The 15,530-nt window shown below is 43.0% G+C and overlaps 2 protein-coding genes across 2 annotated transcripts; both read left to right on the top strand.

The window, feature by feature from the left end:
• Positions 1–508: 508 nt before the first annotated feature.
• OTOS (otospiralin) lies at positions 509–6,997 on the top strand. Its single transcript, XM_010405442.4, has 5 exons — positions 509–2,154; positions 3,621–3,692; positions 3,995–4,085; positions 4,432–4,458; positions 6,489–6,997. Exons 3-5 carry the CDS (start codon positions 4,034–4,036, stop codon positions 6,671–6,673), a joined length of 264 nt encoding a protein of 87 aa, XP_010403744.1. The 5' UTR covers positions 509–2,154; positions 3,621–3,692; positions 3,995–4,033; the 3' UTR covers positions 6,674–6,997.
• A 298-nt stretch (positions 6,998–7,295) lies between these two features.
• Positions 7,296–9,800, top strand: COPS9 (COP9 signalosome subunit 9). The gene is made up of 3 exons (XM_019289467.1): positions 7,296–7,405; positions 7,482–7,554; positions 9,491–9,800. The coding sequence occupies exons 1-3, from the start codon at positions 7,343–7,345 to the stop codon at positions 9,526–9,528; spliced, it is 174 nt and encodes a 57-aa protein (XP_019145012.1). The 5' UTR covers positions 7,296–7,342; the 3' UTR covers positions 9,529–9,800.
• The last annotated feature ends 5,730 nt before the right edge of the window (positions 9,801–15,530 follow it).

Genomic DNA, 15,530 nt, shown 5'->3' with positions numbered 1-15,530 from the left:
TTAGAGTAGAGAATCCAAATAACTTCTTGTCAGCAGGATTAACAGCATTTTGAGCTCTGAAAAAGAGTAGAACAGTGAATTTATTTCCAAAATAAGTAGAAATTAAGACACTGAACTCATTAAGCAGCTGCCCTGCTAAGTGCTGTAGTGTCTGCTGAAATGTGGCTGCTGCTGAGCAAGATTTGCATTTACGGGCACCATGGCATCTCCAACTACTGCTCAGCAGTGAAGAAGCCTGCAGGGCAGCAGCTATTAGAAGAGGGCTCTGCTAACTGATCCATGCCAGCACTTGTGCTGGACATCCAGCATTGTTATTTTAATTGCCCTCTGTGTTGATTCAAAGGAATCTACTCCACAGCAAGGTACTGTAAAGTAAAGCACACCTTTAATGCACACAGGGGTTAACACCTCCATGTGTGTGTCCGCCATGGTGATCTTACAGAGGTTTTTTTTATACGTTTACAAGTTTGTCATCTGCCCTTGTTTTGGTCACTTCCTCTAAAGTTACAGTCCTAAGGGGTCTTAGATGACTTGTGGTTTCCTTATCTTAGGGTTACAAACACAGCACACTATTCTTAATATGTTATCACATCTATTTTGCTAATACACATTTAATTCTACTATTACACACTTCGTTGCTATATTAGTTATACTTCATTTATAGTTGTGTGTTGATTATATTCCTATTCTCCTATTACATTTTTCTGCCCTTTTGTGACAGTTCCTCCATCTGTCATTAAAACGGCAGTTGGGATGTGTCTTCCTCCTTATTGCTTAGCCTGTAGGGGTTAGGCCCTTGTTTTGCAGACAAGCAGTTAGCCAAACCCATTAGCTCGCATTCCATTCCCTTATTATCCTAGTCCACTCAGGTTTGGTTTTTTTCAAGAGCAGTTAGTGTTAGGCATAGCATCTCCTATTCACTTTTCATCATAGCCCATTCCAGGGCTAGGCTTCTTGTCTTGCAAAAGCAGTTGGGTTGAGCATAGCAGCTGACGCCCAACTTTTATTAATCTATACTTTATCCTAAAGCACTTATGTTAAAGGAGTTGTATGATTCATATGTTTAAGGAGTCCTGTGTATCAGTGTTGAGTTTGAAAAAAGGAAAGTGCTCCTAGAGAAAGAAAAGGAAAAAAAAAGAGAAGGGATGAAATGAATGTGCTTGCAGGGTGTTACAAATGGTGCAAGTCAGAGCAACATGTCTTCTGGGACTAGCCAGAGAGCACACTGTGCACTGTTTGGCACACTGAACCCACCAGGCACAGTCCTTCAAGCAGCTGATGAGAGCTCATCAAACTCATCAGTTTTCTCTGGTCCAATGTTGTGTTTAAAACAGACCCAGCTGGGACAAGTACTCATGTACAGCAACAGAAGTGTTGATAGAAGAGGTTGTGTTGTGTAATGCAAGTTGTTTGCAGTGCTAATTCTCATCCTTTTTATAATTTCCTAGATCTGCTTTAGCATGGAAACCTTGATAATTTATTTGCATCTCCAATATGTGCACTAGCAAGTGGAAAAACTTGATTTGAATTAAGTTGCAAGCATGTAATTGTTACAAGACTGCCACACAATGTCAGATCAGTGATCCCTCTAGCTCTGGAAATGGGTAACTCCAAGCTTCACAAGAAAGAATAAGAAGGTGTAAAGGTGTATATCAGCCCAATAACTATGCAAGTCCTCCTGAGATCATCCAGTGTTGTAGCAGACCATATTGTGACTAGTTTGACCCTAAATCTGATAACTTCTGGGACTGTCATCCTCCTACAACACTGTTAATATTCCAAGGGGAGAGCTGCAGGGTGTGGCTGCATCAGGAGTATCATTATTCTCCTTTGTCATCATCCAAAACATGTTATCTCACCTCCCACTTGGAACTATACCTGCCTTATCAACTGCCAAAACAAAAAGCTACTTTTGGATGTGTGTGAAAGTAGCTCTATGGCAATTATTCAGTTACAGCTGATAACTGTTTTGTGTGTATATGAGCACACCTCAGTGCTTCTGATTTTTTATTTCAGCAGGATATGCGGACTAGGCAGTAAAAGGGAAAGTTTGGCTCTGCAGGCAGTGCTGGTGGGTGGGCCCAGGTACATGGATGCACCACAGGACTCCAAGCCGGGAAGTGCCTTTTCCCACCCACAGCTGCTGCAACCCAGGTGAGTGGGCTGAGGTGCTGGAAGAATGTGGCTCATGTAGGTAGGGACCCTTCCTACAGGTCTGGGAAAAATATATTAAGCAGGAGGATTAAAGCCTTTCAAAGATGGAACAGGTTCTTCTTTCATAATATTTTTCTTTTCAGCCTCCACAAGAGTTGGCACAGCTTAGTGTGCTACAAAGCACCCTTTTTTTCCCTTGCTCAGAACATCTTGAATTAATTCTTGGCAAAACTATCCAACTCTGTGTGTAGATAGGAACAAACTCCAGCCAAGCTGGGTCCTCCTGCAAGGCCACTCACCCGGGTCTCTCTGCTCCAGGACTCTGTGAGTACGTAGATTTTCTCTGCGCTCCTGTGGCAGATGGGTGGATGTGGTACAGCAAAGGCACCAATGTCGGGGCCCACACATGCAGTTGGGAAATGCAGGTGCCTAGAACTGACACAGAGAAATTATTTTGTAGACCATAAAGGCAACTGAAAATGCCCAGCAAGCGGGTGCAGCTCAGATCAGCATCTGTACAGTCAGATCTCACAGCATGAACATGCACAGTGAGCTCTGCACTGGCATCTCAGTAGCTCCTCTCAAGAGAGGAGCCATCAGGAAGTAGCTGCCAGGTTTGGCAAGATGACCTGAACTGCCACATCTTCAAGAAGCATGGAAATCCCCACATCTCCCTGTGAGTCACAGAACACTTTCTGCTACATCTTAGTCCTTGACCACACCTGCTGCCATCAGGGGTTGCGTGCTAAAAGAAAATCAATCAAGATGTGTGTGTCAATTGAATGTTCTCCAAACTGTGTCTCCCCTCCAGGCTTTTCAAAGTGCTGGATCCATATAGCAACCTGCACAGGCTGGAGCCCAAAGCACCTGCTTGGTGTGGGAAAGAAGTCTTTCCAGGAAATCAGTACAATGTGAAAATGCATTTCAATGTACTTTATTGACCCTCTGAAGGTACCTGCACCATCAGCATAGCTGCAGTCATCGGGGACTGCCTTCTTTACATACTGTAACCCAACAGATTTTTGTGGGCACTTGGTGCCTGTGTACATTTTAAGCTCTAGATTTTAAGGATCCTAAGTAAGAACATAAAGCAGTGTCAAGTATTTCTGGGTTTTGTGACTGAGCTGGAGAGGGAACTCAATAACCTTTTAGCAATTTGCTCAAGTAGTATTTTTGAAAATCAGTTTTTCTGAAGGGACAGAAAGAAAATCAGGAGGGCAGCAACTGTAATAATCATTGAATTTGCTTCTGGATTTTCTCCCTTTGTCTTTCAAAAACAAGCTTTATTGCCAAAGTTAATTCTGATTTCCTCTCAGAAACTGTCCACTGTGTCTTCCATGGGCAGTGCTGAAGTATAACGCAGATGTGAGCAGTTAAAATACCTGAAGAAGACAAAATCAGATTGGTGTAGTAACTCAGTGACGTTTCCCCCCCACCCTTCCTTACAAAGCACTGCTATTTTACAGCAATAGAAATCCTTTTGGAGTTTTGTAGCTGACTCAGAGCTGCAAGAAGAAGAAAAGAAGAGAAAGAGAGAGGTAATTTCTAAAGTGAAATTAAATTAACCACAAAATCAAACATTTCCAAAGACACTTAATTTCATGTCAATTCAGAGGCACCTTTTGGATTTATGCCATCTAAAACCAAAATATCAATACTCATTTCAGGACTGATGGTCTTTTAATATTGTGTTGTACTTCAGAAGCTGTAAGAAATGTAATTGCATTTTTTTATGCCTAAATTAGTAACTAGAATCTATCTTGGAGTCTATTCTGTTAAAACAAGAAATAATAGAGTTTGCATAATTATTAATCTCTTGTAATAATCCTCAATTGTACAGATTACTTTTCAGAAGCACAAGCAGTATCTTGCAGACAAGATGACATTTACTGGCTTATTTTTCTTCTGTATGCTGATGAACATGCTAACAGGTAAGATTACTACTGAATTTATATTCTTGTTTATTTTGCAAGCTGCCAGAAATATTGTTACAAATACAGTATCTTCTGTTTAGTATTGCTCACATATTAATCCTAACTGTTTAGGCTGTGAGTTATGACTAACAGCCAGACTAAGTTGGTTCATAGCACTGACTGATTGCAAACGGGGAATTCCTTGCCCTGCTGTTCAAGAAACAAAAATCCTTTGCCTGCACAGAGGGTCCTATGTGGGCACTAAAGAACTTGTCAGCTTCCAGTTATACACGGAGAATGTTTTGTTAACAGAAAGTCTTTTGGTGTAGGAGCTGGTACTGATGCATTTCCTCTTTGTTTACAGATGCCCGATCCATCCAGGATGGAGATGGTAATTCCTAATGTGTCGTTATTTCCTTTGTATCGCTAATAATTAGGAGAGTAATTTGTAACTCCCAGACTTGATGCCCAGCAGTGACTTTGGTAGGAATGCTTATTAACCTCAGTGGACTATGGAAAAGCTTTCAATTAGTTCTGGTGGAAAAAGAATAGCAAATTTAAGAAAAATCCTTTAGAATTTATTAAAAGCTGGTGACATATTAATGTATAATAGTAGAGCTAATATCCAGTCTTAAAATGAAAAGGGATTACAGTCAAGTCACTAATTCTGTTGTACAGAATGATAACTGGAAAGCACCAGACTGATAAATGTATAGGACATCTGAGAATTTTGTCTGTCCTGGACAGTAATGCTGTATGTATATCTGGTTTTTGGCAAGAAATACCGACTTTCATGACAAAAAGATTAAAATTTACAAATTGCCATAAAACCAATTAAAGAAATGTTGGACTAAATCCCTTAGCACAGCTACCCTGTGGTTCATGTCACTTTGTGTGATTAGTCCATTGGATTAGTGTTTGCCTTTGATTTAAAAAACCCTCAACACCCTAATGATGTTTATACTGGTTTACTGATGATTCTATTATTTAACCTCTCTTTGGCTCTGTTGACAGAATTGTCAACAAAGTTGCAGAGAAGTATCTGCAATAACCAAGTAACTGCTGTTGCTGGTGTACATCTCAGTTAACCAGCAGGACAGCCAGCAGCATCTCCAGTGCACAAATATGCAGAGAGTATTATAACAGATATGAACAGGACAAATACAGAATAAGGTCTAATAATATGATTACTTATAATTCAAACCTTTTTTTCCCTATGCTCCATTCTATTTCTTTATGCCTCTAAAATATTTTTAATATATCATCTGTTTGTGTACAGCAAATATTTTTGTGGCAACTTTTGAGTCAGTCAGGACAGCCTGCATCAATCTAGAATTAGAACACTGTTCAGGCAGTGTCCTGTTGCTCTCATTACCAGCAATTATTGTTTTCTTTCACACTGGACCAAACAGCAGCCTGCAAAGTGAATCTAAGGTCAGCTGGTATAAACAGTGAGTCCCTCTCTGCAGATGCTGCAAACTTTACTCCATAAAATTTAAGTCTGACAACAGGATTGTTGAAGGCTCTTAATTCCTACTAAAGACCCTGGCTCCAAGCTGAGTGGAAAACTTTCATTTATCTAAATGGGCTTTAAATCAAAATAAAATACTATGTTTAGCTTTGCTGCAAAGAAAGACATTTGTGACTGTGGTCTCAGCTGCTGTTTATATTTTATATATGCTTTGCTATGTTGGCCCATATTTGGGCCCATGGGTGGTCAGCTCCTGCATTTTCAGAACTGATTTTGTTTTCCTGCTGAATTTCAAATCTTGTTTCGATGATTATATCAAATTCTGATATTGCTAGACCAGGCCCAAATGCAGCAGCTGTCTCCCAGGTGGCAAAGCCTTTCCTCTCCATCCCCTTACCTCATTTCCTACAGTCCCCTCACAAGAGGCACAACTCTGCAGTTCCAGGCAATATCAGGGAAGGATGGTCCCAGTCCCTGGAAGTTCTGTGGGCAGTGCAGTCAGCTACAGGGGCATGGCATAGAGGGTGGTGCCTTATTCCTTCTATGTTTATATTGGGCAAAGCAAATTATGTGGAATGAGGAAAAATGGCTTTCAATTGCAATCGCTCCTTGCTTTTAAATAACCAGCAGCCTTCTAGAAATTAAGCCAGCCTGAGGAATTCTTTAATTGGCATAAATGTGGATGTGTCCCTTCATTTCTGCTCCTCATCTTGTCCCACTCTGTCACTCCTGATGCATCTGGAACAAGGAATACTGGCTCCATTTTCTGCAGAGTGGGTCATGGAGAGAGGGGTCAATGGCTTTCCTTGCCTCTCTCCTGCCAGAAGAGCACAGCAGCCCCCAAAGGGAACTCACAACCCTAAACCATGGTGGCTCCAGGCCCAACAGTTCAACAAAAGCACTTCATGTTATAGTAATCTGCAATATTTTATTTTGGTTGGGTTTTTTAGATCTCTACCAGGAAGCTGCAGCCTTGCCGTACTGGCCCTTCTCATCCAGTGATTTCTGGTCATATGTGGAATATTTCCGGACCTTGGGAGCCTACAACAGGATCAATGACATGGCCAGAGCCTTCTTTGCCCAGTTCCCTTTTGGGAGCCACCTTGGCTACCACGTACCTGACCATGAGCATTGAGTGCCTCGCTCAGCTTCGTCAGCGCTGCTGCCCAGGTATTTGGGTGAGCAGCTGTCTGCCAGTGAATGCTCCTGGGCTGCCTTCAGCTGCTTCGTGATACCATGGTCATGTGCAGCATTTTATGGTTTTGATGAGTCTCTTTTTTACCGTTTCTTGTAAGGGTGTTTGAGTGAATACCTGACTGCCAGCAAATGTACCTGGAGTGTGCTTCAGCCACTAAATGACACTGCAGCTACATGCAGCACTTCAGGCTTTAAATTAGTCTCTTTTTTACAATTTATGCTTCTGTATGAAACAATAAACTCCTCCATTCTGCTGCATGGTTTTGGGAGTTTTTTGGGGTTTTTTTACAGGTGATGCTCTCAGCTTCATCTCGGGAAACTTCTCTCTGTGTAGACAGCTATTTACCGCTCTGTGTGTACAGGAATTATTCATCTTGGGGGCTGGAAGGGCCGCCAGTGTCAGTCGCACCCACATCCTTTGCAAAGTGACGCCTCACTCAGGCCTGAAGAGGCGCGGGGCCCACCGTCGCCATGGCGACCAGGGCGTGAGGAGCAAGATGGCGGCCCCCAGGGCTGGTCGCCAAGGCAACGGCGCGGCCCCAGGCGGGGGCGGCCATTGGCCGCGGCTCCGCCCCGGCGGCGGAAGTGACGGCGCGGAGGGGACGCCATGAAGCCGGCGGTGGACGAGATGTTCCCGGAGGGAGCCGGCCCCTACGTGGACCTGGATGAGGTGAGGCGGGTGCTCTGGTGCCGGTGGCGGGGCTGTGGCGCCACGGCGCGGAGGCGCTCAGCGGCTGCTTTCGCAGGCAGGGGGAAGCACGGGGCTGCTGATGGATCTGGCCGCCAACGAGAAAGCGGTGCACGCTGACTTCTTCAACGGTAAGGACCGCCCTGCTCCGGGGGGGCTGGAGGGGTATCTCAGCAAACCTCGCCTGGTTTCTCTCTCGTGGCTGTGGTGCCTGGTGCTCGCTAAACTTGTCGCTCACCATATCTGGGGAGCGGTGTGAGAACGCTTCAGTGCCAAATGATGCCGGTGGGAGCGGTAAAATGCGGGTTTTCCTCTCCTGGAAGGTTTAGCGTGTTAATCGTTACAAGGAAAAATACCTTCGTCTGTTCACATAACAAATAGCTTATGTTAAACAGTGCAAATACATGTAAAAATGTGGGCAGGACTTTAAAAATTTATCTCTGAGTGTTAGTAGTTTACAGGTAGTTCATTAACTCTCAAAGTATACGTGCATATGTACCCAAATGGAAGTAAAACGTTGTTTTTGATATACTTTCTGCATTTGAAAGTCAGCTGTATGAATATAGAATCACAGACTTACAGAATGGCCTGGGGTGGAAGGGACCTTAAAGATATCTCGTTCCACCCCCTGCCACGGGCAGGGACATTTTCCACTATCCCAGGTTGCTCCAAGCCCCATCCCACAAGTCCTTGAACACTTCCAGGGATGAGGGAGCCACAGCTTCTCTGGGCAGCCTCTGCCAGGGCCTCACCACCCTCACGGGGAAGAGCTTTTTCCCAAATACCTAAGCCTACATTCTGTCAGTTTGAGGCTATTCCCTCTTATGCTGTCACTCCAGGCCCTTGTAAATAGTCTCTCAGTCTTTCTTGTAGGCTCCCTCAGGTACTAAAAGGCTACAGTTAGGCCACCCTGAAGCTTCTCTTTTCCAGGCTGAACAATCTCAATTCTCTCAGCCTATATGTAAGTATTTACAGCTGCTTTTACAGAGAAGAGCTACGTATCAGGCCACTTAGGGGTAGAATATACAACACTCTGCACTTAGTTGCTAAAGGGGTTTTTACACTTCTGAAGAAACACATTTAGACATTTCAACAGTGAGTTTTAGGTGTTATTAAATCTGATTGCTGTGGTACTGTTAATATCACAAACTGGTGTTAATTCCAAAATAAAGTATGTTTCTCATTTTGCTCAAGACTTAGAATACAGGAGTAAAAGGCAGTTCTACTCTCAGCAGTTGTGAGGGACACCCAGCTCTGTTGGAGCCAGCATATTCAGGAGTAGCTATTTCCATATATTTTTAACATCATGCTGTGGCACTGTGTTCCAGTGGTAGTTTAGGACTCTTCTAAATGAAGATTCATCCTCAGTTCGTTGCACAGTACTTGTAAACTGCTTTCTGTAAGGATAAAGACTTGTATTCAGTTAGATTGTTAGTTTATGTTCAGTATACAAAGAAGATGCAAAGCTGAGTAGTTAAGAGTGCTTCCAATGGGGCCTAGAACCATTTCACTAGTGGGAGATGTGTTCTGAGACAGAAATGTTATTGGCACCTTTAAAGCAATCAAATATTTTTAAGGAAGGGGTTTTTAACACAAATTTCAATTCATTAATCTGCAAAATTTGAGGGGGTGTGCTTGGATGCTATGACCAAAAGCCAGAATTCTGCAAGATTGTCTACACTGAGACTTGCTGCATGCATAAAGCTAGTACTTGCGCAGTTCTGAACTTTGGGATTCATGCTTGAGCCCCTCTGTGATGGATACTTAATAACTTTATAAAAGTCCTTCCTTTGAAGCTTTGCTTTTGTGAATTTACCTGCAAAGCTTGTATTGTGCAGGTGAAGCAGTTTAATTTGTCCATGCCACAGACTGTGTGCATGGGTCTGTCTGCCTTTGCTGTCTCTTCTCACCCTGATGCACGTTTCTAATAACTGATGGTGCAGTAACTCTCATTCACTGAATTCACCTTTATTTCTGTCCTTAATCCAAGTAATGAAGTACTGTACTTGTATGTGCATTTGTAACATGGAAACTTGAGGTTAATTTTTGTCTTATTTTTCTGACTAGATTTTGAAGATCTCTTTGATGACGACGACATCCAGTGAACTTAGTTGCCCAGCTATGCAGTGCTGAGATGTGGATTTTTCTCTAGGATTGCCTGTGCAGTCCATTATTTATTAAATTAAATCAAAATGGGAAAATCACAGAGGGGGGGAAAAAAACCTGTATAAGCTGCTTGGGGAATATGAAAACCAGATGGTTAAAGATAACTAAGGAGGGAACTGTGCACTGTTATTTCTACGAAGCGGTGTGTAGATTTTCCTGGAAATTTTATTTGCTGATGTGCTTATTGAATAAAATACTGAAGAAAACCCTCTCTCTCTGGCTTATACTTTAAAAGTAGATATTGCTGTCTTCTGAGCTCCCTTAGACTGAGTATTTTGGTATTAAATAATCATTGTTCCTTTTGGATATTACGTAAAAGATATGCAGTAGGGCACATTGCTGCCTAGAAAAGTTTGTTGTAAAAGATTGTCTTGGGATAAGATGGTTGCTTGTTCTGAATAGTCCAACTCATTTGTTGGTTGGACTGAGAAGAGTGTGGGTTGTCTTTTGTTTCAAGACAGAGAGCTACCATCAGTACTTCACTTTTAATTTAAGGAACACAGAAACAAAAAGTAATTACACCTTGATACATTAAGCAGAGAAATGTTCTGACCCCAGACCATGGGAATGCTTGGATTTAAAAATATAATTTCATTCTTGAAATTGTACTTTATAGAAAAAGAAACATAAAATTATTTTCTTCTCCTGCAGATGCTAATGCACTTATTTGTGCTTAGAGGTATAGTGTATATGAATCAGGCTGTTGAAATACTAGTTCAGATTTTTGACATAAGTTTTTCAGAACATAGAAATGTTTCATTTTTACCCTTCAGTGACCAAACTGGATCTCAGAATGAAAAGAACAGGTGAGTTTTTAGTATATTTTTTCAGAGTCAAGAGTGTAATCCTGTCTAATCTCAAATGCAATCTGTATTCCATAAATTGATCGCAAACATAATACTGTGACTGATCTTTCTTTAAACACTTCACACTAAAATTGTACCTGCAGGGAAACCCTTTCATACTTCTATCACATTTTTATTTCTTTAGTTTGCCTTAAAAAAGGAAATCTTAAATCTAACAGTAACTGTTCTGACCATTTTTAAATAAACTTAAAACTGTAAGCACAATAAACCCAGTAGGGTTTAGGCGTTTTTTGATTGTGTTGCTGTGGATATCTGAACAGCCTGTGTTTCATCATGCAGTGTACTCTAAATCAGCATTCTGACATTTACTCTGCTTGGTGCCTGACACTGTGCTGTGTCCCTGAAGGAACAGCCTTGCTCAGGCAGTGTCCTTTCCCTCTTAGTGCTTGCTTTGCTGAGAGCCTGGGGTTTCCAGTTTTCCTCATTGAGACCAAGGTAAAACAATTTGAGTGGTGGCAAGTGTGCTTGGACTGTCTCTGGCTTTGGTGCTGTGCTTTCTCCAAACTAGGTTTTGAGAAATGAGTTGCTGCCAGGAAATGGAGGCAGCATTTTGGGCAGGTGCAGAAGAAGAAATAAGATTCAAGAAGCAACTCTCCTCTGTTCTTTTATCTACTTTTGCTGATTCCTCATTATGGTCATCTTGGTTTTGGAAAACATCCTTGTCCACGTTTTGTCCATAGTTCTTTGTTTTTCCATTTGCTTTCTTAATCTGTAAGAAACTTGAGCATTAAGTTTGATCACAGCAGCAGGGTATATTCTGTGATACAAACCCACCTTGAACAGTTACACTTCAGTATGGATGGTGTTCTCTCCTTTAAAGATGTCTAAAACCTCAGTGAACATTGGTTTGAAGGTGCTAAAGGTGAGTGGTTCTAGTTTTGTAACATCTCACCTGATCAAAACATGGAACTCTCTCTGAGGAACAGGGTAGAGGGCAAATAATGCTCCTGGGTCCAGCAGGAGTTTTCATCCTGGTAGGATATAACTATCCATTCTAGGTAGGTATAGCTAACATACCTTTTTGTGAAGATTCCCAGAAACTCAGGGTTTCATGTAGAAAAGCAGCATAAATAGTACTGCTGGCACCTGGGAAATATGGTATGTGTGTCTGTAGGGAGGGAACCTAGTCTGTGGGTGTTTAAAAGTGTTTAAGTCCTAACGAAGAAAGCTGTGGAATCTCATTAACTGCCTGGGTGTGCAGCTAATGCTGCTCTGGCTGCAGCTACTGGGGCTTCTTGGGTATTCCCAGCTGCTCTCCTGCTAACTGAGCTTGGCCTTCAATCTGATACCTGTGTGGGTCTCCTGGGGTGGAATGAAATAGGAGGAACATGCAGAGTTGGGATGGGATATTGCCAAACATGCATCTTGTAGCTGTCTGGAGTGTGAAGTTCCCTCCTGCACAGTGAGGCTGAGGGTGTGTATCACATCATCTCTCTAAAGAGGACTCTGAGTGTGTTAAACTTCCAGCAGGAGCTGTAATTTGTTTGGGTCCCTTCTGGAATGGTGTTAGATGAAGAACAAAATGCCCTTCAGCTTCACATTGTTTCTGTGTTACCATTTGTCAAGGCTTTCATTCTAATTAGTCTGGGCAATCAGCCTGTTGTCAGGAAATAATCACAAGATGTCAAAATCTCTAATAAAAATTGATGTACAGGGCATTTGACTGCCTTGGCCAATTCACTTATTGAGCTCTGATTCCTGTCCCTTTTGTTGAGATTGACACATCTCATAGTAGGTGTTTCTTAGGGAATAAGGCTGTTCTAACAGCAATAAGCACACATTTAGACTGATGTGTATTAGGTTATAAGCTGCTGGGTACTGCTCGGTATTTCAACATCCAGATAAAGGCTCTAGTCTGAATAGATTTGTGAATTGTCCCAGTGACTGCAGTGGGACAGCTGGCAATCTGTAAAGCTGATCTGCCTGAGACTTGGCAGGATGAGGTCCCAAGTGCTGAAAATGCCTTAGAAGGGTGTAGCCAGTGGTGCAGCACAGATGAAAAGTAATTGCTTCAAAACACTTAAATGTCAGCCTGTTCCCTTCAAGACTCTCAACAGGCCAGGGTTCTGTTTGTAGGGAACTGCAGACTGTCCCAGTACATTCTTTGGAAATAAGAATGTGCAATCTGTTTTGAGCTGAAAAGAATCCAGTCATTGTGAGGGAGAGAAAGTTGCCATGCTAAAGGAAGCTGGCTGTCATCTGTGTATAATATTTCTGCAGTGCTGCTTCTGGGCTGGTTTCCAGGTTATCCAGTATCCAGTGCTCCACTGTTCTTCATATGAGCAGGAACAGGCAAGCTCAGACCTAATGTGGCAATAGTGGGTTTTCCTTGATGGCTTTTTGCTTAGTTTACTTCCGGGGAATTAAAAGTTTTCCCTTTAATATTTTATTTCAATAATTGAAGTGGAAGGTATTTTTCTTGATAACGAAGGAATTCATTTAGATGAATAAATGGACTTCTTCCTGCTTCCCTGGGGTGTTGAGAAGCTGGCAGGCATCTTCCTGCTCTCAATGTGCAGTTTTTCAGCACATAAGAACATGCTGGGCAGATGATAGTGCAGCCCTGTTCTCTGCGTGTCCCTGTTGGTGATGGGGCTGGAATGCCAGCATCACATCAGGGATATTTTGGAAAAGCATGATACAAGTCAGTCCTTGGCAGCAGGGGTGGCTTTGAGCATGAAAATTTGCTTCCATGTTTTTTCTTTCAGGTTTATTTTTTTTTTAGTTTGGCTTTTATATTTGCTCATTGGCCTTTGCCAAGCAGCAGGGTTAGAATCCTGACCCTTATTACAAACCTTTTAGTCAAGCTGCTATAAGGAGTTCAGAACAGAGGGAGACAGGAGCAGTATCTTTTAACATTTTTAAAATTCACAAGTAGGACTATTTTGTGAATGATGCTTGCTTATTTATGAAAAAAGTCTTAGGTAATCTTGTATGAACTCATGTTAACTTAAAGCCTGGTGGAAGAAAGGGCTCTATTTTGAATATTGTGAATAAACAGATGCACAGCTGAGAATGTTGTGTATGAGGTGGGTGATGTGGCAAGGGGATACCTGTTGCCAAGGGAATGTGACAAAGCATCCCTGGTGCTGACAGGAGCTGTCCCACCAAGGGAGTCCCAGCTGGGGGTGCTTTGGCGAGGACACTTCGGAGGCAACTCCTGTCACAGGACAGTGGCTCTGTCCTGTCAGAGAGCTTCCGAGTCAGGGTGTGCCTCAACTTCCAGTGCAGCTTGCTGAGCAGTGTCCCACTGTGGCCTTTTGATGATCTACTGCTTTGGAGCTGCCTCTGCATCACTGGGGTACAGGTGCTGTGGTGTGGGAATCACCTTCCCTGTGTTGTACGTCATCCAGGATGACAGATCCACCTTGGCCTTACAACACTTGCCAAAACATGGTACAGATCTAGAATGGCTTCTTTGGAAATCCCTGTCAAGGAGCAGAGAAGCTGTGCTGTCCTCTCCTTTAGGCAGAGCTCCACTTCCACAGATGCCCAGATTTTCAGAGGGAGCTGGGTGTGTTGGTTCATACCCCCTCTCCTTCCCTGCCTGACTCCAGAAGGGAATTAAAGATTTGTCTTCAAGTGTGATCTCTCTGCCTCCCTCCCTGATGCCTCTCCATAAATCTGTCCTGCTTTATGGGAGGGATCCCACAGATTTCCTTGAGGGTGGGAATCCCTGCAGGAAGAAATAAATATTGACATTTAATGCATCCATTTCATTTGGAATAAACCTTTCTTTCCCCCTGGACTGGCTGGAGGGTAATGAACTGCACCTCCATGTAAGGAAGTCTCACAGTGTTCTCAAAGAGCAGTGGACTGGGCTGATCATCCTAGGATGAGCTGAGGGTGGGTTTGCTGACTCATAGTCCCATGGCAGACTGAGTCTTTTCATCAAGTACCTACACCCAGCACAAATACAGTCATAGAAGCATGTGGCAGCCTGGGCATGCTCTGGTTTCATCCACAGTATTTCAAAGACTTTAAACCTGATGGCATTTCTTGTATGGAAGAAGAGTAGCTGATTAGCCACATGTCAGACTTGATCCTAATCCCTCTGCCTGCTTCCATGATGAAAACCCTCTAGTGAGTTTATACTTCAGAAATGCAAGTCTTGCAAGCAATTTATCTTTTTCTTGTAGCTCTTCATGGTTTAGTGCAGCTGCTATTTGTATTCCAATTAATTACTGGCACAAGTGATTACATGGGGTTGAAGTACAATTAGGACCAGCCTATAATTGTGTTTGAAAGGCCTATGGATGCTTTTACAGATGGTTTCCCTGCTGGATGAGACTGGCCAGTCTCTCCAGCTGTCTCCAGCTTTCCATGTTAGTTCTCTCTGATTGTTAGTGCAGTGACTTCAATCTTTCATTGGGGAGTGTTCCTGCTTTCTGGCTCTAAGAGTATATTAGCCTCTAAAGGGAAGAGCGTCCGTTTAAACCTACCACAGCCAGAGAGGCAGTAAATAGTGAGACATAACTTCGTACAAGGCATCTACTGTCAGGATTGATTAAAAATCACAAACTAAAACACTTAAATTTGTTAAGAGAGCAGGTGATTCTGTGCCCTTTCAGCATGTCAGTGTTGTTCTTGCTCTTTTGTTACAACATAATTGTGTGTTCAATGCAGTGTGATCCTTAGCAGCCAGCCTGGGACTTGGAGATGTGCCTCTCTTGGCCAGGTTTTCCTCTCCCATGGGTTTATGAAGCATGGAGGGATAGTAAAACCCCAGCAACTCCATACTGGAAAAAGGCCAGATTCCTTAGGAACTCCCCTGAGCTCATCTGCCAGGACCTTGTTATCCCCCCAAACCCTATTTGCAGCTCTATCTTGAAAGCAGCCCAAGGCCAGCATGGTGCCCTGCAGCTCTCTGTCCATGGGCTACCACGGTCAGCCTGGCCATGTGGCCTTGACATGGCAGAGCTGGTGAGGTGGAGGTTTGGTATCCATCCCACATGCAGGAATTTGGATATGCTGGGCTATAAGGACTCCCCAGGGTGACTGATGGCCATGCTCAGCTGCTGCTCCCAAAGCTTGTCAGCAGGTTTTGGCTGGCTGAGACCCCCATGCAGACCCCT

The sequence above is a fragment of the Corvus cornix genome, chromosome 9, assembly GCF_000738735.6.
Source record: "Corvus cornix cornix isolate S_Up_H32 chromosome 9, ASM73873v5, whole genome shotgun sequence".
Classification (NCBI taxonomy): Eukaryota; Metazoa; Chordata; class Aves; order Passeriformes; family Corvidae; genus Corvus; species Corvus cornix.
Note: the sequence above shows the minus strand (reverse complement) of the source record. Positions and strands in the feature narration are given on the sequence as shown.

Excerpts from the sequence above, each read along its gene's own strand:
- COPS9 (XM_019289467.1), top strand. The coding sequence starts at position 7,343 with ATGAAGCCGGCGGTGGACGAGATGTTCCCGGAGGGAGCCGGCCCCTAC. Across the intron at positions 7,406-7,481 it reads CCTACGTGGACCTGGATGAG|GCAGGGGGAAGCACGGGGCT; the intron begins GTGAGGCGGGTG and ends CTGCTTTCGCAG. Across the intron at positions 7,555-9,490 it reads GCACGCTGACTTCTTCAACG|ATTTTGAAGATCTCTTTGAT; the intron begins GTAAGGACCGCC and ends TTTTCTGACTAG.
- OTOS (XM_010405442.4), top strand. The coding sequence starts at position 4,034 with ATGACATTTACTGGCTTATTTTTCTTCTGTATGCTGATGAACATGCTA. Across the intron at positions 4,086-4,431 it reads GCTGATGAACATGCTAACAG|ATGCCCGATCCATCCAGGAT; the intron begins GTAAGATTACTA and ends CTTTGTTTACAG. Across the intron at positions 4,459-6,488 it reads ATCCATCCAGGATGGAGATG|ATCTCTACCAGGAAGCTGCA; the intron begins GTAATTCCTAAT and ends TGGGTTTTTTAG.